This window comes from Ochotona curzoniae, unplaced genomic scaffold (assembly GCF_017591425.1).
Source record: "Ochotona curzoniae isolate NIBS_2020 unplaced genomic scaffold, NIBS_Ocur_1.0 scaffold_4701, whole genome shotgun sequence".
Classification (NCBI taxonomy): domain Eukaryota; kingdom Metazoa; phylum Chordata; class Mammalia; order Lagomorpha; family Ochotonidae; genus Ochotona; species Ochotona curzoniae.
In genome coordinates, this window is record NW_024467122.1 from 63,396,250 (window position 1) to 63,421,993 (window position 25,744).

A 25,744-nucleotide genomic window follows, 5' to 3' on the forward strand; every position below is an offset into this window, starting at 1 on the left:
AAATACTGGACAAATGGAGGCTCTATGATGGACTATGTCAATCAGTGGATTCTTCAACTACCTCTTCGTGCCTGGAGTGGTGAGACTGGCAGCAATTCATTACTGGTCAACTATCAAAACCACTTGAGCAAGGATCTCAGCACATGCCCCACATTCGGGACCTGAGGAGGGAGATTGGGGGGGGGCTTCTCCCTCAATATTCCCTTTACCTTAGATATATAAAGGAAACAATAGGGAAATGATGCTCTTACCCACTTTCCTATAGCCCTTGTACCTTTTTACCCTAATTAACAATGTAAAGATTGTCAAAAATATAATAATAATAATAATAATAATAATAAAAAGAGCTGCCTTAAATTTGGGGGGAAAAATCCCGAATAAAGTTTTGCAGCTTTGTGCAACCATACAGTCTGTGTCGTAACTATTTGAAATGCAAAAGCAGTTAGACATATATAAATGAATAAGCATGGTCATGTTCCAATAAGATGCTATTTATGGGGAATTTGAATTTCATAACTTTTCAAAAGACTATTGTCTTGATGATTTAAAAAACTTTTTTCAATTATTTAAAATTAACGTAAAAACATTCTTAGCTTATGAGTCAAGCAAAAATCAACAAGGGTCTAGATTTGGCCCATAGGCCATACTGTGCCAATTTCTGTTGGGAGGAATGGCTTTCCAACTAGCTTAGCATCAAAATTAGAGAAAAGTTGTAAAGTCACAGATACTTAAGCTGCATCCGAAGAGATTCTGATATAATTAGCCTACACCCTACGGTGACTCTCATGTACCACCGGGATGAGGAACTACTGCTTTTAATCAACCTCTCCCCAGTGGCTTCTAAGAATACTTAGAGGAGTTTTAACAGCCCTCCATGAACTGCAGTGGTCAGTTAAGTTAGGCAAATTAGTTTAAAAAGATATACTTATTACAGGACTTCTCATAAACCTCTAAGAAGTGACTATCATAAGCAATGTTTTCCAGATTCACGTGACTCTACCAAAACTGCAGAGGATCTCATGGAATTAGTTCTCCACGAAGCACTTAAGAAACACTACTCTAAATCTCTCATTCATAAAGACTACTAGGTACTTCATACCTAGATTCATTAAACTAGAGAAAGAATAAATGGGAAAGTCTGATTTGTGAAAATAATTTTTAAAAAAAGGCAAACTCCAAATCAAGGTAAAAGACAGTGTTCTGCAAGAGAAGAAAACGTGTACTAAAATCCAAAATGCATCAGCTACTATGGGTGCCTTCCACCCCCATTTAAAGGAGAGCAGATCCTTATACAGAATCCCAAAGCTCTGCTGGTGAATGCTCTCAACTTTTCAAGAATTAAACAATTTCCATAAAGTCAAAGCATCATTTAAAAAAAAAAAAAGCATTATCTCACGGCCAGACATAGCATTCAGAAAATATAGTAAATACAAGGGCCCAGCATTGTGGCTAAGCAGGCTAAGCTTCTAGCATCCCATATTGACACTGGTTCAAGTCCTCACTGATACATTTCCAATCCCGCTCTGTTAATGTGCCTGGGAAAGCACAGAAAGATGGCCCTTGCATCCATGTGGGAGAACCAGAAGACGCTATAGGCTCCTGGCTTCGGCTTGGTTTAACTCTGGCCATTGTGGTCATTTGGGGAGTGAACCAACAGACAAAAGATCTTTCTCTCTAACTCTTTCTTTCAAACAGAGAGGGAAAGAAAAGTAAACATGGTTGTGAAATACAATTCTTTCTCACAAAAAGAAAAAAAAAAAAGAAAATATCATTTCCATGACAAGCAGTCACAGTAAGTCACCCATGCCATAAAGGACTGAATTGTTAGGGTTCCTCCTACTCAGTCCTGCAGGAGAATAGTCACAATGCTGTGCATGGACAGGACACAGAATGCTATCAGGCATGTGCCACTAGGAAGGAGAGCTGGGAAACCACCTCTTTCACACTGTGTGTGGCACTTCCATGTTGGAGTCCAAGTTGGGCCTCAGCTTCTCTGCTAATGAGCCTGGGAAAGAGCAGAAGATGACCCAAACTTTTAGTCCCTGCCGCCCACATGGGAGAACCAGAACGAGTTCCTAACTGCTGGCTTTGGCTTGGTGTACAGCCCTAGATATTTTGGCCATTTGGGGAACAAATCAGCAAATGAAAGATAGTGCTTTCTCACTCATTCAATTTTTTTCCCCTTCCTCTCTGCTTGGACGGAGGAAAAGAAGAAAATACACCTGAAGTCACAAATTGACAAATGCGGGTCACATATACTTAAGTAGCAGAATGTTAAACTTGGAACTTCTACTAAAGGACTATAATACTAGGATAATATGGGAGAAAATGGTGGGAGCAATACCTATATTTACAAAGCTGAACCATGGAAAATAATAAAAACATACATACATTTATCTTCTGTCACTAAGAAAAACAAAATTCAGGCCAGAATAATGACCCAAACTCTCTAATTCCACTACTCCATGATGCCAGGAAGCACTTGGCTTAACAAGTACTCAACGACTATCTACTATGCACCAATCACATGAACATAAAAACATATAATATCTTAAAGGATACTTAAGTCAACTGTACAGTTAGTTGATTTAAAATTTGGTCTCCTAAATCTAGTTCCAACAATTTCCCTACTGCATAGTCAATCATATATCAGAAAGTTACATATTCTAACATTCAAAGTATTATTCTCCCAGTGGATAATGAATACCCCTTTAATGTTGGAAATAACTACAAAACTTGTAATATGCAATGTCATTAAAGTATCCCAAAAGATTGTCATCCCACTCACACAAAATCTTGTGGGCTCTTATTTCTTTTCTGTTTTAAGATTTATTTAAATTGGAACGGGATATTTACAGAGAAAAAGAGACCTTCCATCTGTTGCTTCTCTCCCCACATGACTACAAAGGCCAGAATTGAGACAATCTCAAGCCTGGCGCCTCCTCCGAGCTTTCCATGCAGGTACCTTGCCCCAAGGCTCTGGCCATCCTCCACTGCTTTCCTAGGCCATAGGCAGAAAGCTCAGTCAGTAATGGAACAGCTGGGACATACTGGAATATGGGACATCTAGGGTCCTTGTGCTTGTAGGGGAAGGATTAGCCAGTTGATCCATTATGCTAGACTGGCTGCTGTGTGTTTTTAAGGTATAGTTCAAACCAAAGGAACACACACACACACACACACACACACACACAAAAGAAACTGGGAAATCTGGGGGTCTGAGTTCTAAGTCAGATTTTGTAGTAAACTTTATTCAGTTCAGAGACAGCATATTCTCAACCATATCACTTACATGCTTCCTGAGAGTATTTTAATGTAATTACTTAGAGAGTTTGAACACTTATGTGTGTTGAGACAGTTGTTCAGCAAACTGTCGAGGCTATTTCAACTAATTCAATGTTTGTACAAGTTGGAGAAATGTGGCTTAAAAATAAAACAGTTCAACAGCTTCATCTGGATGAATATTTATTAACAGATCTGCACAAGGCTCTGTATCTCACCTCACCCTGTCCAATATTCCTATCACAAAGAAAAATGAAGACCCAGAAATAATACTGAAATATGAGAGGAAAAGAAAAAAAAATTCAGAAAAATCACAATTTCTCTTTTATCTTTCCTATTAAGCAGAGTAGAACCCACAGTTGGCTATGTAGTATCTTCAAAAAAGGGAGAAATACAAAAAGTAAGCCCTTCCAATAAAGCTCAAAAAAATAGTTTCATAAACATTCTCTATAATTATATAGACCAACAGAAAGCGATTCATCTAGGAAATGAACTAGAGTACAGTAAAACAAAATGACTCCCCATTGCCTACTAATCAATTTGTGAACGACACATAGGTGGAGATTTTAATCATTTAAGAAGGAAATAATAACCAAGGATATTTAAAATTTAAGTCTTCAGATAAAATAATCCTAATATAACAGGAAAGAAGTGACTTTTTTTCTTCCTACATCAGGGATCTCTAGCCAAGTAAAATTAAGATCAAAGCATTTTAAGGTCTCTTTATAAATAAAAACTATACTTACCACAATCCATTCAGCAATATTTTCATAGAGTTCTGGACTAAAAATTGCTTTTTTAAGCCTAGCTAGAGGACCATCTGCATCTACTAATCTGCACCGCATGAAAACATCACAGTAGCCTCTAAAATCATTGCAAGGGGATCCAGGTTGCAGGGTGATGGTCTGACCATTGAACTGCTTGTTCCACTGCATAGACCCTGTACTGGCACAAGTTGATGGCTCCACTGGAAAAGAAGTGCCAAATATAAGTTGAAGATCATATTTCCTAAGGGCCAGTTGGGAAAAGAGAAAGGGAAAGAAACTGCCTAAAATCATTATCATGATACATTACACAGATCTCCATTAATTAGAACAGGTAACATCATTAGTAATTTATCTTAAATGTTATAAACAACCAACATTCCTAGACTTGATGCCTACAAAGATGTTAAAAGATTCTAACAGTGTTAATAGAAATTACTATCATAAGGCCAGTTATGTCTTATTTAGTTGTCATTTTTAAAACATTGCAGGTACCACAATGCTAAAGATATAATGTTATGCTCTACCATAAATTTTCTCAAGAGGACACATTTACAGAAACTGTCCAAACTGTATGTCAGAGTTTAAGACTCAAAATTTAGGAGGAACCAATGATTTCTGAGGCAGATTTCATATTCCTGTATTATAAAAGCCTTACTTTTCTTCATACAGCAGACATGGCATAATTCCTTGTCATCTTTGCCATCAGAACTGGCACAGGTACACTCCTCCAAGCCATATTTCTCACAGATAGAGCCTGCACATTGCTGGAATAAAAGACAAATGAATCTTTATAGAGGTAAACCTCTTATTCATAATAGGCAGATGCAAGTTTCTAATATACATGGAAAAAGTAATACATGGAAACACAGATAAAAGAATAGATGAATATCAGAACTAGAAGAAACAACATTTGAAAGAGAATAATGGAAGTTGGAAGTAAGATACCAATGTTAAATAAAACAAACCTAGATAGAACAGTTATATTGGTTTTTATGTCTCTTCTATAAGCAGAGAAAAATGAAAAATTTTTTCATGTACATAAAGTGATATTTATAAAAGCTTAAAAGTCTTCACATTCATGAGAAATGAACAAAACTATTATTTTATTTAGGCTGCTGAAATATTTTAAAAACTGAAAGGCAGCATATACAAAGTCACCTGCTTAGTTGTACTACTATGTTGCTGTAGAGAATACCCACATATGTAGTTGGAAAGATCAAAAATAAGCGAGTAATTAACTGAAAGCCATTAGGCACTTGTGTCACATAACACATTCATGCCTGTGTGGCGCACTGACTTTACTACTGAAACAGAAGATCAGGATTAATTACTATAACTATGTAGCATTAAATGCCAACAATTACTCTGAGAAAGGTGACTTTATGAAAGTAAGTTGAAACTAAGTTAAAAATACGTAAAATCAAATCCTTACCCCATTAATGCAAACTTGTGTGTGCCTGTTACAGTCTGTGAAGTTTGGTTTAGGTTCAGATGCTGGGCAGAGAGCTGTGACGCCATTGCACACTCCTTCCCTTGCACAGTCTGAATCATCCCGACACTTCAGAGATTTTGACTTGAATGCACACTGAGCTGTACAGCAGGGACCCTGACTTGGACTAGAAGAAAAATTAAGTTACTAAACAAGGTAAGTCAGGGGTCCTTTCTGCCTTCTTGATTGTAGCCCTAATGTCTAAATTGTAAACCTTACCTTTTAAATGGTATTTATTAATATATCACTTCAAATATTGAAATAAAAGTTAACTAGTGTCATACATTATAAAAAGTATGGAGAAGTGAGTAAGTGCCTTGTTTCTGTACTCGAAGAATGCTATATTCAACATTCTTGCTCTTCTTGCCTTTAGTGAAAGATGTTAATAAAAAACTGATTTAATATTGGGCAATTTACCAGTGTTTTATATCATTACATGATGTATTAGTAAACTTATCGGTTTTTCTCATATTTCATGCTAAAATCAAGTTAACAGACATAAGACAGTCATTAAAAAAGTATTGGACAAATGCTGAGTATTGGTTTTTATCTATCACTGCCAAAGTAATTTAACAAAATCTTCATACTACACGGAGCTACAAAGGTACATGAATTCTGAAAATCTGGAAGCAGGCAGCATTTGGTCTATAGGTAAAGACACTGCTGTATCAGAATGCCTGGGCTCAAGTCCTGGCTCCATATCACTTCTCAGCTTCCTGCCAACTGCACAAACGTGGCAGTGGTGCATGGCTCACACTGGGCTTTTACCACCCATATAGGAGAACCAAATGGGATTCCATTTTCTGTTTGGCCTGGGTCAAATGTGGAAGGATGTAGTAACGTGGGAATTTGGGAAGTAAGGCAAAAAATGGAAGATCTGTCTGTCTCTTGTCCCTCAAAATAAATTAAATTTAGAGAATTTTTAAAATGGAAGACCATCACATAGTTAAAGCTAGGAATTAATAACATAGCTTCTCCATTTTACTGTGCCTTCCTCACATGTCCTCTTTTAACACTACACAAACTGCAAGTAGTTCAAACTGTCAACACAGCACTCTCATCGACGGTATTTCAAAAAAATAAATAAATAAAGTATAACAAAATAGAGCAGTTTTAGAACCACAAGCATCAATTAATCTAAGTTTTAAATCTGTCACAACTGCTTTCAGGGTCACTCCCATCACTGAGGCGAGCCCAGTACCTGCACTGCTTCCCCGGCTTCAGTTTGCACTTCTTCCCCTCTGGCTGGTTCGCGTCAAAGCAGCACTCATCTTTACACTGGTCACTATAGCCACAGTCGCATTCTTCACCTTGTTCCACCATTCCATTTCCACAGATTGGTTGGCCAGATTCTAAGAAAAATAAGCACTGATTTTATTTAAAGTTCGCAAACACTTTAGCATTTCAGGATGAAAGGAGAAAAGAAATTTTGATGAGTAAGAAAAGTAGAAAAAAATAGAAAAAGAAGACCTCGTACTAGGAAGGGTTCCACTACTAACTAGCAACGTGACCTTCAGCAAAATCATTTCCCTTCTAGGGGCTCATCATGCTAATATATGTAATGAAGGGATTTAACGTAACGGTACCTTGTAAAGATCTCTTCCAGATGTAGTTACTTGCCAGTTAGACCAAGCCACTCTGAACTTTCAAGGAACTATGATTATACCATTCATGTTACACAAATAAACTAGAGATTTCCTCAAGCAAAGAATAAATAAACTTTCGTTACAGATCTCATACGTACATAAAAGAATAAAGTAAAAGAATGAGCACAATTAACATGATGTACCCTTAAAAAACTTCGCAATGTTTCTATTTTAATTTACTACTACAATTTTTACAACATCATTTCAAAGATTTATTTCTATTTAATTTATCTGAAACTCAGAGTCAATCTCCCCTCTGCCAGTTCACTCGTAAACAGCTGCAGCAGCCCAGAGTAGGCAGGACAAAGTCAGGAGCCAGAAACTCCACCTGCGTGACGAACGGCAGGCAAAGGACTTAGGCCAGATGCCAGTGCTCTCCCAGGTGCATTATCAACAACGGGGTCAGAAGCTGAGCAGCTGGGACTGAAGCAAACCGAGGCAACACAGACTTTATCTGCTGCATGACAACGCTGACCATTCTGGAGTACTTTAAAACAACTCTGTCATATCATTGTGCCTCTAAATACTTCAGAATATATCTCTAAAAAAAGGTTTTTTTTCTCTATTTTAAACCTAATTATAATACCATTATCACAACTAAAAAATAAACAATATGCTTAACAATTATGTAAATCAACCCATGTTCGGTTTTCCTCAAATTTGTTGTTTTTTTTAAATTAAAGATTTATTTTACTCATTTGAAAGGCAGAGTTACAGAGAGAGGGAGATAATTTGCCATTTTGAATTGGGTTCTAAACGGGGTTTTCCAAAATGTACTCACTTACATTGTTGTTTTTGGTTCACATATCTCTCCTTTTAATATAAAAAGACTGTCCTCCCTTTTACTTTTATAATATATATTTATCTATTAAAGAAATTGAATAATTTTGTGTTATGTAATGGCCCACATACTTAGATGGCTGTAATTAGTCAATAAGTCATTTTTTAAAAACTTATTTACTTTTTATTGGAAAGTCAGATGTACAGAGAGGAGGAAAGACAGAAAGGAAGATGTTCCTTCTGCTGTTCCACTCCCCAAACAGCCACAACGGGTAGAACTGAGCCAATCCAAACCCAGGATCCTGGAACTTTTTTCAGGTCTTCCACATGGGTGCAGGGTCCCAAGACTTTAGGCCATCCTCCACTGCTTTCCCAGGCCACAAGCAGGGAGCTGGATGGAAAGTGGGCCGCCAGGATTAGAACCGGTGCCCATATGGGATCCCGGCGCATGCAAGATCTTTTTAATCAAAAACATCTTTTTATTCAAAAAGATCTTGTTTTTATAAGGTTTATAATCTGTTTATGCACAGTAAATAGGTTTAGGAAATTTCTTCAGCTATTTTCTAAAAATCCTTCAATTTCCAGCAATAGAGACAGAATATTATTCTTCATAAATAAGTTGTAATAACTAAAGCACAGGCCTTTGGCATCTGTTAGGAATAAGAAAAATCAAATTCCTTCATTTCCTAGAAAAGAAAACAAACTTCCAGGGACGTGTGATGTTTTCCCAGAATGGGGAAAACCATGAATTCAATCCAGAGTATCCCAGGTTTTAAAACGGTGCCCCTTCTTGTGTATTCTGTTACACCAAATATGTGGAGCACAGTCATAGCACAGGCTTTAATTGAGATCTGATTAAGTAGAAGAGAAGAGATCTCAATCAAAACTACTCTAGAAGGATTAGTTTTTAACTCCAGAAGGCTTTTTCTTCATCCTAACTGCAACTACGAAAGCCCAGAGATCAATGAATGATTCCTACTTCATTTTTAATAAGCTTACCTTTTAACTCAATTTTGACAGATTTTTAAAAAGTATTCCTATAAGTCTTTTAAAATTTTTTAATTTTTTTTTAATTGGAAAGTCAGGTTTGCAGAGAAAAGGAGAGACAGAAAGATCTTCTGTGTGCTGGTTCACTTCCCAAGTGGCCACAACAACCAGAGCTACGCCAATTCGAAGGCAGGAGCTAGGAGACTCTTGTGGGTCTCCCACGCGGGTTGCAGGGTCCCAAGGCTTTGGATCCTCCTTGATTGCTGTGCCAGGATGCAAGCAGGGAGCTCGATGGGAAGTGGAAAAGCCGGACGCAAACCAGCACCCATATAGGATCCCGGTGGATACAAGACAAAGTATCTCACCACTACGCTACCGCATCAGGCCCTCCTATTTCATTTTATACCATCTCTTCTTTTTTTCTAAAGCTACAAACATATGTATGTGTACATTTGTGCATATTCAGTAAGTCTAACAGTGATTTTTTAACTGTAATAATCACTTGTAGTGGCATACAAGGTAGCACAAAAGGAGAAACTGAAAAATGTTAATAAATACTTCTTACACATTATCATCTCATACATAACAGCTGAAATATACAAAAAGCAATGCTGAAATGCAAAAATTGTAACATACATATTTCATTAGAATTCAAGAAATAAATTTATTTCCCCATAATACCTACAAATCAATATGCTCATTTTTAAAGGTCAGCTTCAATCAGAAGATTTATTTTGAATACACAGCTTAGCCTATAATCTATGAAGTATTACACAGATTCTTGATTTTTAAACTGTGTTTTCACAGTCAACTGTCTGATTGAAGCTGACCTTTACAAATGAGCATCCTGCTTTGTAGGTATTATAGGAAAGAAATTAGGAAGCACTAAAAAAATCCCCCATTGGGCACAGTGTGATAGCCTAGTGGCTATAATCCTTGACTTGCATCTCATACAGACAACGGATCATGCGCCTGCTGCCCCACTTCCCATCTAGCTCCCTACTTGTGGCCTAGGGAAGCAGTCAAGATGGCCCAAAGCCTTGGGACCCTGCACCCACATGGGAGACCTGGCTCCTGTTTCAGATCAGCACAGCTCTAGTCACTGCAGACACCTGGGGAATAAAGCAGCAAATGGAAGATCTTTCTCTCTGCATCTACCTCATTCTATGTATATCTGCCTTTTCAATTAAAAAAAAAAAAAAAAGAAGAAGAAGAAGAACAAAGAAAAACTACCATTGAAAAGCTACTTCACACTTCCAATCCAGGTTCCTGCTAATGCACCTGGTAGGCATGGATGATACCAAACTATATTACCTATCTGAAGACCCAGAAGGAGTTCCTGGCTCCTGGCTACAGTCTGGCACAGATTTAGCAGTTGTAGGTATCTGGGGAATGAGCCAGCAGATGGAAGCTATGTCTGCCTGCCTCTCCCCTCTCCTCAACTCTGCCTTCCACATAGATAAAACTTGAGAAACAAACAGATGGCAAATAAACAAAAGGTTCAATTTCAGGCTCAATTGTTTGACAGGCAAACCCTCCCTCTTCAAGCACCGGGATCCCATATGGGCACCAGTTCTAATCCTGGCTACTCCACTTCCCACCTTGCTCCCTGCCTGTGGCCTGGGAAGGTAGTGCAGGATGACACAAAACCTTGGACCCTGCACCCACATGGGAAACTCAGAAGAAGCTCCAGGCTCTTGACTTGGGATTGGCTCAGCTCCAGACTTTGTGGCCATTCAGGGAGTGAATCAGTGAATGGAAGATCTTTCTCTCCATCTCTCATTCGCTCTCTAAATCTGATCTGCCTTTCCAACAAAAATAAATCTCTAAGGAAAAAAGAAAGATGTTCAATATGAAAAGGCATCAGCCAATTAAAACCCTAGCATATCGCACTCCTATCAAACTGACTAAAAAAATTAAATACCTGTGAAGATGCAAACAAAACTGGATCATTAATGTATTACTGGTAAGAATGTAAAACTAGAACAAGCCCTCTGAAAAAGTTTGGCAGTTTCATGCTAAACAAAGGAAGTAATTATTACATGACCCATCTACTGCACTTAGGGAACATTTATCACAAAGGGGTAAAAGCCTAGGTTCAGATAAGAAAACAACCCTGTACATAAATGTTCATAGTGCTTGTATATTTCTAGCGGCAAAACACTGGAAATATAACCGATCTTCTTTAATAGGTGAATGATTAAATAAATTGTGAGATACTTAGCAACAAAGAACAAACTATTGACACAAACAGCGTAGATGAAGTTCAAGGGGATTATGCCAAGTGAATCCTGAAAGATTACATTCTGTGTGATTCTCCTTAAATAACACTTTTGAAATGACAAAATTTCAGAAAGGTCAACAGAGGGACAACTAGAAGGTGAGGAGTATGGTTATAAAAGGGCAACATTGTGCTGATGGAATGGCTCTGAATCTTGATTTTGATGGTGGCAATATAAACCTGTTCGCTTGATAAACTGAACAGAATGAAATACATCCACAGAGACGAGAACATGAACAACTGAAGAAATCAGAGACCTGTGGATTGTATGTATCAACATCAATACCCCAAGTTGTAACATTCTTCTATAGTTTGCAAAGTATTATCACTGACTGGGGGACAAGATGGATGAAGGAAATGCAGAATCCATTACTGGCCCCTCTGGAAATATTCTTTAGAGCTTTTTCCTTTAATGATTTATACTTAATCCCTCTTTAACTGTTACGTACAATTGTGAATAGTACTTAATTTTTGCCATCATTTAACTTAAAATCACATACAAAAACACAAGAGACAAGGAAGAATGCTTTGAATATGTTAAATAAAATAAGGTTAAATATGGCAAATGCCACAAGAGAGGCCTGAAAGAATGATGGAAAAAGAAAATATATACCTCCATCACAGACAATTCTCAACCATAAAAATAAACTGTGAAAATATCCAACATAAAACCAACCAGACATAAATGAACAAATACAGTAATATCACATTTACAAGAAATATCAAGTATAGATTAATTTACAGAGAAAGGAAGCAGAGATTACCAGATGCTGAGGGGAAAGGAAAGCAGAAGCTACTGCTTATTGGTTATAGAATTTCCATTTTAGTTGTTGAGAAACAATTTGGAAATGGACAGTGGTGATAGTTGTACAACACTGTACATATAAGCAATACCACTGAATTCTATACTTAAAATTGGTTAAAACAGTAAAAACTGTCACTAAAATTAAAAAAAAAAATCACAACCGGTTTATTCATGGTATCCCAAACCTAAACAGCCAGGTGTTTAGCATGGGAAAAGGGGATACACAAACTGGAAAACATTCACATACTACAATACTACTTAGCAATAAATAAGGAGTAAAACACTAACGATAAATCTCAAGTTATTATGCTGATGTAAGGCAACCTTCCACAATGGGGTTCGAACTGTATGAATTCATGTATACAAAACTTTTACAAATGCAAAATGAGATCCATGGTAAAAATGAATCCCTTAGAGGTCGCCTCTAGAAGCAAAGCAGCCACAGAGGTGGACTGAAAAGGAGCATAGAGGTATTTTCTGGGTTGACAAAATGTTCTTGACAGTTGCTTAGTTTATACCAGCAAAAGCATATGTCAAAACTCATCAAATGCTGCACCAAAGACACACACATTCTGCTTCTATAAAAACAGCAACCTAACTTGAGGAGTGGCCATTTGTCCCAGGGGTTAATGTGCTGGTTGGGATGTACACGTCACTCATCAGTGCTTGATTTCCGGATCCATTTCCTCCTGATGCAGATTCTGAGAGGTGGCAGGTGATGGCTCAATTAGCTGGGTTCCTGTCACCCAATATGGGATCTAACTAGAGTTCCAGCTCTCTGCTTTGACCCAGTCCAACCCCAGGCCACTGCAGGCATTAGAGCAGTGAACCAGCAGGTGAAATTGACCTCGATCTCTCCTCTCTTCCCTACCAGCCCTCTCAAAAAAATAAATGTCTAAAAATAACAAACTGAACTCTGGTTAATGATGCACAGACTAAAATGTCTAAGGATCAAGTACTTTCATGCACGAGACTTATCTTAAACTGCAGAAAGAAAGCATAGTTTGAGGGATAGATTGGTAAGTATTTGATTAAAAATAGGAAAGTGTTAACAACTACAGAACATGGGTATTCAGTTTAATAATTCTTTAAAGCTTTCTGAATGTTTAAAAACATTCATAACAAAATGTTGAAAAGTATACATACCAACAAAACAGTTATTTCTCTTCTTCTCCAGAACTTGGCTTATATTCCTAATGCTACAGAGTGAGAATTTATTGTTGTTAAGTTTATCCCCAGATGTGGCTCTTGCATACATGATGTAATTGCCATTTTCTTTTTGTCCTAAATTCTTAGATTCTCCTGGTGTGCACTCTGTTCCAGAGTCATGCTGTCAAACAGAATATAGAGTTACATAAACAGGAGTAAAAGAAGGTTTTTGGGCCATCTGATTAAATATAATTTTCTCGTTAGAAGAACAATGGAAGCTTGTGGACTCTGCTTTAGAAAGGATCTTACAATACAAAAACAATTCTCTTTTCACGAGTTCCTGGTTAGAAGGGAAGGAAAACCAGTACAGGTGTGGTCACAGCAATGCACAGCTTTGTCACTGGGGCCAAAAGTGAGGACAAACTGTCACGTAAGTCTATGAAGTTCACCTATTTACAACCTAGTAACAGTGACTTTAACACAATTACATATTCCTCCAAATGTATGCTGAATTACACACTATGACTAATTATACAGTGGGGATATGTAGGTGAGATAGACAAGAGAAAGAAAACAGACCGACTTGGCCAAACACACCCAGAAAAGGAATCTAAGGCAGCTAATTCTTCAATCAGTACATAAGAAAGAAGTGAAAATGCTGGCTAGGAATAGAAATATAATGACCTACCTATTAAAATTAAAATTTAGGAAAAGTCAAACAGTAAAACCAAACACAAAACTTTTCAGAATCAACAGGAGACAGTTACATGTATGTGTACAAAAGTGATTTTTGGTACTAGAAATGTGAATGTGCAGTTCATTAACATTTATCTACACAAAAGTACCAAAGCACAGCTCCCTAATTTTGTTCAGTATAATCACACTGACTGCAACTAGCACAATGAGATACCCCAAGCTTCCACCAGCCCCCCGACGCCAGGGAGCATACGTGAAAACAAACCCATAGTGCCCCTCCAACAACTCACAGCACATCCGGCAGGGTGAGAAACACTGGGCTTAGTGCAATCATTCTATTTAATGAAAATCTTGCTTTGAATACCCAACAAATCTACTCTCACCTTGAGCATTCTGTTTTTCCCTCAAGCTCATCTAAACTATTTTCATTATCTAAACCCCAAACTGAGGCAACTATTAAAAATACATCAACCAATATCACACTTTCTCCTAAACCTGGATTCAGCATTTAACAACTTAAATCTTGTTCTGCAATATTAACTATCTTCCAAAATTATCTTACAGAACTCTATACAATTTAACTTGGTTTCTATTAAGATATAGGCATTAAAATTATTCTCAACAGAATAGTCTCAGAAAGAAAAAAATTAGTATATAATATGTGATAGACTCTCTCACCACCTTTCAATTCAATAAGTATTAATGCTCAGTGCTAGAGCTATACCACAGCCAGTTAAGCTGCCATCTGTAGTACTAGTATTCCACATGGGTGCTGGCTCAAGTCCTGGTTGCTGCACTTCTAATCAACTCCCTGTTAATGTGCCTGGGAAAGTGGAGGATGGCTGAGGTCTTTGGGCCTTTGCACCCATGTGGGAGACCTGGAAGATACTCTTGGATGTGTGGCCCCGCATTTGCCGTTGCGGCCATTTGGGGAGTGAATCATTGCATGGAAGATCTCTCTCTTTATCTCTCTCTCTCTCTCTGTCTCTCAAATAAATTAAATTTTTTTTTGTTGTTTTGTTTTTAAAAAAGAATTTCTAACACTACATCAGGATACACTAAAACAAAATACAGGGAGGTTAAGATGCCTGTCAGGATGCATTCACCCTACACCAGAATGCATGGGTTTGAGTCCTTGATCTGCTTCCGACTTCTTCTTCCTACTGAATGAGCACCAATGGGGACAGCAGTGATGGCTTAAGTGGCTGGGTCACTGCCACCCGAAGGGAGTTCCTGGCTCCTGGCTCCTGACGACTGTGGGTATCTGGGAAGTGAACCAGAGGATGAGAGTGCTCTTAAATCTCCTCCTCTCTGCAAGCTGCTTTTCAGGTAAATAAATAAAAATAAACAAATAAAGATATGGTGATTTTTTTTAAAAAAAAAGCATTTTAGTACTTTACCCAGAAACACTGATAATAATCTATCCATTTCTAATTGGTACATTCAGTAAGGATAATCTTGGAGTCTAGTGAAATGGTACTTATATTTTATAAATTTAGAGAAATCAGAGAAGTGCATTTGTGGATTTTCAGCCTCAAGTACACAACTTATTTCTGAAATCAGAAAAAATTCCATTTTTACAAGTATCTGAATTTAAATACAGTTTTCAAGTAAAATTCTCCCAAGCAAGCTACTTGAATAACCTTTACCAAAATCACAAAGACAGAATATGCTTTAGCATGTCATATATGTGCCATTCCAATCTTAAGGTCATTTTAAAACCAACATGGATGCTAGCACGGTGTTGCAGAGGGTTAAATCACCACCTACACTGCCAATATCCCACATGGGCACCAGTTGCAGTCCTGGCTGCTCCACATCCAATCCAGGTCCCTGCTAACATGCCTGGGAAAACAGTACAGAATTGTCCAAGTACTTGACCCCTTGCACCCACATGAAGACGAGGATGAAGCTCCTGTCTCTGGATAACTGGAAAAACAAATAAATCTTACTTTACACTGAAAGATTTTTTAAACATCAATTTCATTCCACAGTATAAACACACAAGTCAAGCACATCCCCAATAATGTTTTTATAGAAACAAAGCTTTCCTCTGGCCTCAAAAAATTAAACAATTTTCCAGATTCTAAATGTACTTTCAAGACTGAAAAGTGGCCTAATTCCTAAGGTATTTGAGTACATCACATCCCTGGGACTGATCTAGGGCTAGTTATCTATATTTGATCTGAAAAAAGCCATACAAAATTCCTTCCCTTCACATAATTCTGGCAGTTATGTTACATTAGTTATTCGAATCACAAATAGGTGATGCTTCCCCTTTTGGTATGGTCAAGTACATGACTCTGATTTGACATGTAAGAACTAAGCATTCACACATACATTTGTTTTCATTATAATTAGGCTACTAAGTTCTTACAAAATAGTGAATAACTCAGCAACACTTACCGGAGACCCAAAGTTATGGCCCACTTCATGAGCAAAAGTAATGTGAGACACTTTGGGGGGCACATGAGACCCGTAGTTCTGAACAGTAATAATTCCCGTATTCAAGGATTTCTTCTTCCCGTCGGAATACAGCTTACTTTTTTCACAGATTCCTCCGGAACTTCCTAATCCAGAAAAAGAAAAAAAAAAAAAAAAAGAAAAACAGGATATACTAGTATCTATTATCCCCTCTCACAAAAAAAGTGAATGCTAAAAAACATACAATAATTACTGACATGCACAACCAAACTCTCAAAATTTCATCCATTGACGCTATTGAAATCATTTCAAATAAAAGTGTTCACAACTCCCAGAAAATTTACAGACGTTTCCAAGACCGACTAATATACAGTCCTTATAAAATACTCATCTTCATCACCAAAATGTAATCAAATTCTTGCTCTCACTAAATTTGTTTCTTTTACATTTGAATTGAAACACAGTGCATGCTGTTTGAAATCAAGTAGATTGTGAGAAAGTCACCTCCCCAAATACCAATGATACACCTGGACTTGTGACATACTGTCCTCAGATACATTGTAATTATTAAAAAATATTATTTCAAGCTGGTTTAAAAAGAAGAAGAGACTAGAGAAATAAAAAAGGAAACAAAGTTAAAGTGAGAGAGAGAAAAAAAGCAAATGAGGTAAATGTTTATAAATGACTAAGCTATCAGTTCACCATACTTTTATAACTTTTCAGCAGGCCTGAAACTCTGAGCTATGATTTTTCCAGGGTGTCGTGAAAATATTTTCAAATCTAAGGAAACTGTATTTCTACTTTATTAAGCATATTAATTCATTTTGAAGTTTATCTCTTTATTAATAGGACCTTTAGAGTTTAATATCAAAATTACATGCTTTCCTAAATAAAGGAAGTTACAATATAAGAAATTTTAAAAAGAATAACAGAAGAATCAGAATAAGAGAATAATAAGAGATTAATTCAGTGCATTAATTCATACACTGACGGCTGATTAATTCACACACTGCACTGAGAAGGCGACCTTTCCTTTTAAATGTATTTAAGATTTCTACAGGGACACTCTGGCTTGTACTCACATTTAAAAATTTTGCCTCTGATTTTTCTAAAAAATACAATCGAATGGATTAGAGCATAATAATAACCAGGTAAATTATTCCTAATTAACTTCCTACACACAGAGCTGCCCAAGTCACTAAACACATTTTTAAAAATTTTATATTTGTAATTCTTGATAAAACATTTAACCGAAAACAATTCAAAACCAATTTTCAGGAATGGAATATTATTATAATTGCTGCCCTATTCTTAAAAAAAATACAAAAGTCATAAAATACAAATTTGAATTTGTTACCACTTACAAAACTGAAATGATAATGTGCTTCACAGAACAGTAAGCTAAGAGACTGAGCTACACACAGATTTAACTCAACAAGGGTACAGAACCTTTATGGTGCTCAACGTGCACTACTTGCCTACACAGAAAACCGAACAAAGAGAAAACAGGAAATGATTTATAAATATTTAATAATTTTAAGTTAACTCTACCTTTGAAAATGAATCCAAAGGCCTACATCATTATCATTTGTAAAAACTAGAAAAGATATGAATAAGAACTCGGTAATAATCATAATCCACATATTACACTTTTAAACAAACAACAAATTAACAACCTGCCTTAGTTAAGAGTTGTCACACACAAACTGGTTCAGCATAGCACTGTCAAACTTGAATTAAGCCCAGAGGACTCTACACTGCATATATTTACCAAAAGAGGATGAGGGAAAGGGAGTATTTTTAAGCTTTAATTGTGTGTGTATACATATACATATTTGCATTTTTTTAAAAAGATTTTTGTGTGTGTGGCAAGGCAGATATACAGAGAAAAGGAGAGACAGAGAGAAAGATCTTCCATATGCTGCTTCACTCTCAAATGACCGCAACACCCAGAGCTGAACTGATCCGAAGCCAGGAACTAGGGTTCTTCCAGGTCTCCCAAACAGGTGTAGGGTTCCAAAGCTTTGGGTCATCCTCAACTGCTTTCCCAGGCCACAAGCAGGGAGCTGGATGGGAAGTGAAACAGCCAGGATATGAACCAGCACCCATATGGGATTCAAATGTTTGCAAGGAAAGGTTTTGGCCACTAGGCTATCCTGTCAGGCCCAATACTATATTTTAAACTCATAAAACATAGCATTTTTTGTTGCGTTAAGCTGTAGCTAATTTAAGGGAAGGATGCATGTGTGTGCGTATTAAAAAGTACATTCAGATATATACACGAGTATATATGTATATGTACATATACACATATGTGTGTGCATATCTGAATGTACTTTTTTGAAAGTGTTTGAATTTACTTTTTAAAGTTTACGAAACTTTAATTTTTATTATAGACTAATAGTTTGTACTATTAGAGTATACTAAAGTTTTTACTATTAGTCTATAATAGTATATTATAATTCAATAAAGTATGTATAGTATATTATAACTATATAAAAATATTATAACTATATAAAGTATACATAGTATATTATAACTCAATAAAGTAAGAAGAAATAAAATACTGCATCCACATTTTAAAAGTAATGGTTCTATTTTTTTAAATACCACAATGACATTAGATATGCTAGAATCTGTCATATCATTTACACCTAAATCATAACTACACTTCAGAAATATTTATATTAAATTTAAAATTTTACTACATATACTCAACATTGAAGAAAGGCATTGGACCCAGCGTGGTGGTCTAATAGCTAAAGTCTTCGCCTTCAACACACCAGGATTCCATATGGGCACCGGTTCTAGTCCCAACAGCTCCACTTCCCTTCCAGCTCCCTGCTTGTGACCTGGGAAAGTAATCGAGGACGGCCCAAAATCTTGGGACCCTGCACCCGCGTGGGGGACCTGAGGGGGTTCCTGGCTCTTGGCTTGGGACTGACGCAGCACCGGCCATTGCGGTCACTTGGGGAGTGAATCATCGGATGAAGATCTTCCTCTCTGTCTCTTATGACTTTCCAATAAAAATAAATAAACCTTAAAAAAAAAAAGAGAGAGAGAAAAGGCATTATGAATGACAATGATCAAGACAAAATATGCTTTTAATTCAAGTCCAAACCAGTGCCTAATGGATGACTGAATGAATAACCAATATGAATGATGCTATTTTGTATTTAATGCAAAGTATGAGTGCTAAAGTAAAAAATAATATCTTCTGATTTTTTGGATTAGATTCAGGCCACCAAAAATGTTTTGGGACAACATATAAGAATAACACACAGGGCCCAGCGGCATGGCCTAGCAGCTAAAGTCCTCGCCTTGAACGCGCCGGGATCACACATGAAGGCTGGTTCTAATCCCGGCAGCTCCACTTCCCATCCAGCTCCCTGCTTGTGACCTGGGAAAGCAGTAGAGGATGGCCCAAAGCCTTGGGACTCTGCACCCGTGTGGGAGATCTGGAAGAAGTTCCTGGATCCTGGCTTTGGATCGGCATAGCACTGGCCATTGTGCTCACTTGGGGAATGAATCATTAGACAGAAGATCTTTCTCACTGTCTGTCCTCCTCTCTGTATATCTGACTTTGCAATACAAATTAATCTTTAAAAATAAAAAAAGGAGTTAACACACTATCTTGACAGATTTCATAAACAACTTTAAGATGAGGAGACCTAAAATTAACAGAAACATACTGACCATGTGAAGCATCTACAAAAGTTCATGGAAAGTTTCCATCAACTTTTAAACCCATTTTTCCACAAATGTTTTGAGTACCCTTACCACAATACTGATCTGAATAATAATTTCCAGGCAGCAGTACAATGCAGAGACAGCTTACTAGGAACTGTATGAAAATATTCTTTCCATTCAAATCTGGAAACAGTGCTCAATGTAACAGGAAGGGGCCAGAGATGTTAACATATAAGGGCTAATACAGACCTGGACATAATGCCAACAACAACAGTCTTATTGCAATAACCTAATACACTCATTCTTTTCACCTCGAAATCAGACTTTTAAAGCCACAGGTTAAGAAATTAAACATGTAAGTTACCTTGAGAATCCTTATTCAAATGGGTTCTGTATACCCTCACATTCTAACACATAAAAATCAAATATTTCAAACTAGAAAAACAAAACACAACCAGAAAAGACATTTTCTATAAAATGAAATGTCTCAAAACTGTCTTAACAAGTAGTCACAGGAACGCTGAACAGTTCAGGATTAGCTCAAGCAATGAATTCCAAAGCTGGCCTAATTCAGTGGCCTAGAAGCCCAGTGACTGTTCATTACGTTAACTGACAGCATTAGGATGGATAATGTAGGAGTACGGTACACTTAATAAGTCAGAGAAATGGCCTCTTAAAAAGTCCATTACAGCAATTCAGCAAAGAATAGGGAAAACGGGTTAAAGAATTTACTAAGGAGCCAATATTTCTTTCTCTAACTGAAATGATGGGAAGCTACCTGTTTACTATAGGACTGTTCTTAAAAACAGAAAATTTTATAGCAATCTTCCCAGTTTCACATTTAAGACTATGTTTGGGACTCCCTTCTGGCTGCATTCCTAGGCGCTAGGAACTTTAAATGGGAACCTCCAAGGAAGTCCAGTTAGCTGGTGTTATCTACCTATTCTGGATTTGTTTAGAAGGTGTTACCTTCTTCATTAAAAAAACCCAGAGTAGTATTCAACTACAAGATCAAATTAAATAGAACAAATGAAAATATTGTGAACAAAGACTCAAAGACCAAAAAAATCTGCTATATAAACAGCAACTCTTATGGTTTCTCACAGCTCAGCTCAATCATGAAGAGAACCAAAGCTAATATATCTGATAATTACACTGTGAGAATTTATGCGACAATTCACAACAAAATCCTTTCCAGCAATACATTAAAGTCTAACCCTAACGCACTCTCATACTAAATTATCAGTAGAATTAAATGAAATTAGGCCCAGCATGGTAGCATAGTGGCTAAAGTCCTCGCCTTGCATGTACCAAGATTCCATACAGGTACTGATTCGTATTCCAGCTGCTCCACTTCCCTTCCAGCTCCCTGCTTTAGTCTGGGGAAACAGGTGAAAAAGCCTTGGGACCCTGCATGCAAATGGGAGACCTAGAGTGTGCTCCTGGCTCCTGGCTTCAGATCAGCTCAGCTCTAGTCATTGTGGCCACTTGGGGAGTGAAGCAGCAAATGGAAGATCTTTCTCTCTGTCTCTCCTCTCTTTAAATCTGACTTTCTGATCAAAACAAATAAACCTTAAAAAAAATTAAATGAATTTTATCAAACAGCACAACAGAATAAGGATGAATAAAGATTAAGTCAAATAAAAATGAAAGGTTGACAAACAATAATAGATTTCTTTGTAGTTCTGAACTGTTTTTTTAAAAGAACAAAATAATGCAGGTATTACTAAGCCCTATAGAAAGAAACATTGTTTTAGAGGATTAGGCCCAGCAGCATGGCCTAGTGGCTAAAGTCCTCGCCTTGAACACCCCGGGATCCCATATGGCCGCCAGTTCTAATCCCAGCAGCCCCTCTTCCCATCCAGCTCCCTGCCTGTGGCCCAGGAAAGCAGTAGAGGATGGCCCAAAGCCTTGGGACCCTGCACCCCCGGTGGGATACTGAGAAGAGGTTCCTGGTTCCCAGCTTCAGATCGGCGCAGCACCAGCCACTGGTTCCCAGCTTCAGATCGGCGCAGCACTTGGGGAGTGCTCACTGCGCTCACTTGGGGAGTGAATCATTGGATGGAAGATCTTCCTCTCTGTCTCTCCTCCTCTCTGTACATCTGACTTTGTAATAAAAAAATAAATAAATAAATCTTTTTTAAAAAGTGTTAGAGGATGGGCAAAGGTATGAAAATCGTAATGTAAAATTAACAGGCTGAATTATATTTATCTGGATTATAGACAGAGCAGACAAAAACCCATTCTGTTAGCTTTCAGTATTTGTTCTTCCTACAATGCTATGACAATTACACAATTACAAATTTTATAGTATACAGGGTGAGCAGGGCCGGAGGTGGGCCTCTGCCCTCTTCACCCCCCTCCCAAAAATACAGTATAGAATTATTTTATAACCCTGTCTTATGAAAGAAAAAAAAAATCATACACACCACCCATCCTTTTTTTCCTTTTTTTTTCTCACAGGCACTCCTTTTTATTTGTTTGGTTGTCTAGTTTGGTACGTGTGAGCTGTGGGACCTGCCCAGCTTTGTGCTGAAGCCTTGGCAATTTCTATGAGCACAGCAGACAGCCCTCTGCTATCTACGGAGAAGCAAGGATGGAGGTGGTGGCCTCTGTTCTCTGCTAAGAAGCAAGAGACATTCAACTAATTCTCAGAAACAAAGGCTACAATGTGACAGTAATTCACAGTAAAATAACTACCAAACTACCAAACACATTCAACTTAGTCACAAGGTCCACATTCCAGACTGTCCCACCTTAACTCCTGCGAAGCCAGATTGGTCACTGAGTTTCTGAACTCAAGTTTTCTCACATGTAGGAGAAAGATAATAACATCTTTATCTCATATAGGTATTATTAAAATAATCATTTAAATCACATATGTATATAAAAATATGAAGTCAAAAATAAAGTTAAGTCCAGCTGGTGGGGGAAAAGTGAAATGGAGAAGAAAGCTGTCAGTGTCATTTTAGGACAAGTATCCTCTACTAGCAAAAGTTGGACCAAACAAAGATCCCTTCTCTCTCCTACTCAGGCCTCTGTTCTGCCCCAGCCTAGCCCTGAGAAAAGGTTTGAGAGATGGAGTTAGAGGAGTTAACACAGAAAAAGGGAAAGATCACCGGATGCCCGAAATAAAAGAGACCATAATACAGAAAGGGGAGGGGGCAGAATAGGGAGCAAAAAACTGAGGGCAGCAGGCTGACAAGAGGAGTCACATTCTTCCACTTGGGTGCTAAATATTGCACACTGCTTCCTTGCTCATAAGGTGCATAGGAAGTACGCTCCTTCACCTTGATGAAGAATCTAATGGCAACAACACAAGTAAATGTGTCACACTATTTTCAGTCTCGAACTTTCCCTTATGCCACTTCATCAAAATTCAGCATTACAAATGCCAAATAGGCATGAACACTAAGTGTCCGCCAAAATCATAACATCAATCTAATAATGTGAGAATGTCAGACAGAGTCCAATAGAAGATGACACACAGTATACCTAATTAGTACTCCTCAAAATTATCAGAGAATTTTTCTATCATCTAAAGGAGCAGGTGGGCCCAGCAGTGCCATGGCCTAGCAGCTAAAGTCCTCACCTTGAACACGCTGGGATCCCATATGGGTGACGGTTCTAATCCCGGCAGCTCCACTTCCCATCCAGCTCCCTGCTTGTGGCCTGGGAAAGCAGTTGAGGACGGCTCAAAGCCTAGGGACCCTGCACTCATGTGGGAGACCTAGAGGAAGTTCCTGCTCCTTGCGGTCACTTGGGGAGAGAACCATCAGATGGCAGGTCTTCCTCTCTGTCTCTCCTCCTCTCTGTATATCGGACTTTGTAATGAAAATAAAATAAATCTTTAAAACAATAATAATAAAGCAGGTACAAATGAAAGGAAGGCATAAACAAAAGGAAGTCACAGGAAAAGCCTAACCAAGCTCCCGCATGACCAAACATTCTTATTGAACAACAGCCTGTAGTTAAAAACACAAAATGACAAGAAGTTTACAGTTTGCAATCCTCCACTCACTTCACCAAGAGGCATTTTGGGAGCAAGAGCCAAAGAGACAGAAAAACAACCTGGCTCCTCAAACTAAGCGTGCAGGAGACTACTTGGAGAGCTGTTCAAACCTCATATTTGAGGTTTGTGATTCCAAAGACCTGGACCAATGAATTTACATTTCTAACAAGTTCCCAGTGAGGCCAAAAACCATTAATCTGGATAATTATGAGAATTACACACATGGAGCTTCCGAACCTCTACATTAATGGATAAAAGACAAGAAAAAAAATCAAAACAATGCTCAAGTAAGTTTCCAAGAACTTACTCATGAACAAGAAGGAGGGATAATGAACTTTATGATAAAGTTACCAAAGTATTCAAGGGAAAAAGAAATTTTCAGAATGTAAAAAGTTAGATATCCTGTGAAATATCATGTCAAAGAGTAAGCTGCATAATCTTGTGACAATACTAGTAACATAAAAATAACACAGATGATAACAGATATCAAAAAACACTACACATTACAAGTAGATCATGAGATCCACCTGCCCCTTAATGGCAGCACAAAACTGACTACACTTAACAAAAGGGGCTCTGGGAATTGTAAAAAGGGTATTCAATGCTTTTTTTTCAAAGTTAGAAATATAAAAAAAAATACAGTACTACTTAACAGCTTAAAACTTGCATATCAAAAAATAAGTAAGGATAAGAACAGAAAAGCTTAGCATCTTTAATAAAGTAGAAGATGCTTGTTTTTTTTTTTTTTAAAGAAAAAAAAGAAAGGAAACAACAGGAGGAGAAATTGCTGTGTACAGCTCCAAAGATGAGAGACTGCAGTGATCACACGCTGCAGAGGCAAATTAACATTCAGAGTTTGGGACCTCACTCATCTGTCAGCTACTAAACGTGCATTTCTGCAAACCAGGCTACTGAACTTATCACTCCGTAAATAACATGTCCCCATGCACTGCAGGAAGGGGCTTATCCTCTCCACCCAGCCTTATCAATGACAGCAGCTTGCTCAGGGCTAAGGCAAAGCTCTCAGCATCACGGGAACTTGGGAGGTGACACAGGGGAGCTGTGGGTACTGGGCTTCTTCCCTCATCTTGCTTAAGGAAGCATTCTCCCTGTGTTAAAATAACTTTGGAGGCAGAGTTTCTTTTCTTTCCATCTGCTACACCTAACCAGTTTCTGCTCATTCTTTCCAAACAGAATAATTTCTCACCTTTAACTATAAGTCCATATTTTAAAGAAAAAGAAAACTAGTAACATTTTCTAACATCCACCAAAATATTTTTTTTCTTTTTGGTTTCAAAATTACTACTTTTTCCCCTATAAAATTATTTCACGTATTCTATGTACTAAATGCCAAGAAATTTCCCTGTACTCATTTCAAAATATAAAACTGCTTTATCTACTTTGCCATTTACATTAGGTATATAAATTTTGCTTATCTCAAATAGTATAAATTAAGATGTTGTACAGATATCATTTCTACATCTATTTAGTGTAAACTTTAATCTGCCCTGAAATGGCATTTTGCTTCAAGTGTTAAGAAATGGGTAAATTCAGCCTGGCGTGATAGCATAGTGGTTAAACTCCTCACCTTGAACATGCCGGAATCCCATATGGGTGCTGGTTCTAATCCCAGCTGCCCCGCTTCTCATCTCGCTCCCTGCTTGTGGCCTGGGAAAGCAGTTGAGGACAGCCAGAAGAGGCTCCTGGCTTCGGATTGGCTCAGCCCTAGCTGTTGC

General features: G+C 37.7%; 1 protein-coding gene across 3 annotated transcripts in view; it reads right to left on the bottom strand.

The window, feature by feature from the left end:
- Window positions 1-25,744, bottom strand: part of ADAM10 (ADAM metallopeptidase domain 10) — a 120,915-nt gene that overhangs the window by 8,577 nt on the left and 86,594 nt on the right. For all 3 annotated transcript variants that reach the window (XM_040968960.1, XM_040968961.1, XM_040968962.1), the window contains 6 exons: window positions 16,289-16,452; window positions 13,184-13,367; window positions 6,740-6,890; window positions 5,482-5,665; window positions 4,705-4,813; window positions 4,029-4,249 (listed from right to left, as the gene is read on the bottom strand). In XM_040968960.1, the coding sequence (XP_040824894.1) occupies window positions 4,029-4,249; window positions 4,705-4,813; window positions 5,482-5,665; window positions 6,740-6,890; window positions 13,184-13,367; window positions 16,289-16,452 (1,013 nt within the window). The remainder of the gene's footprint in view (window positions 1-4,028; window positions 4,250-4,704; window positions 4,814-5,481; window positions 5,666-6,739; window positions 6,891-13,183; window positions 13,368-16,288; window positions 16,453-25,744) is intronic.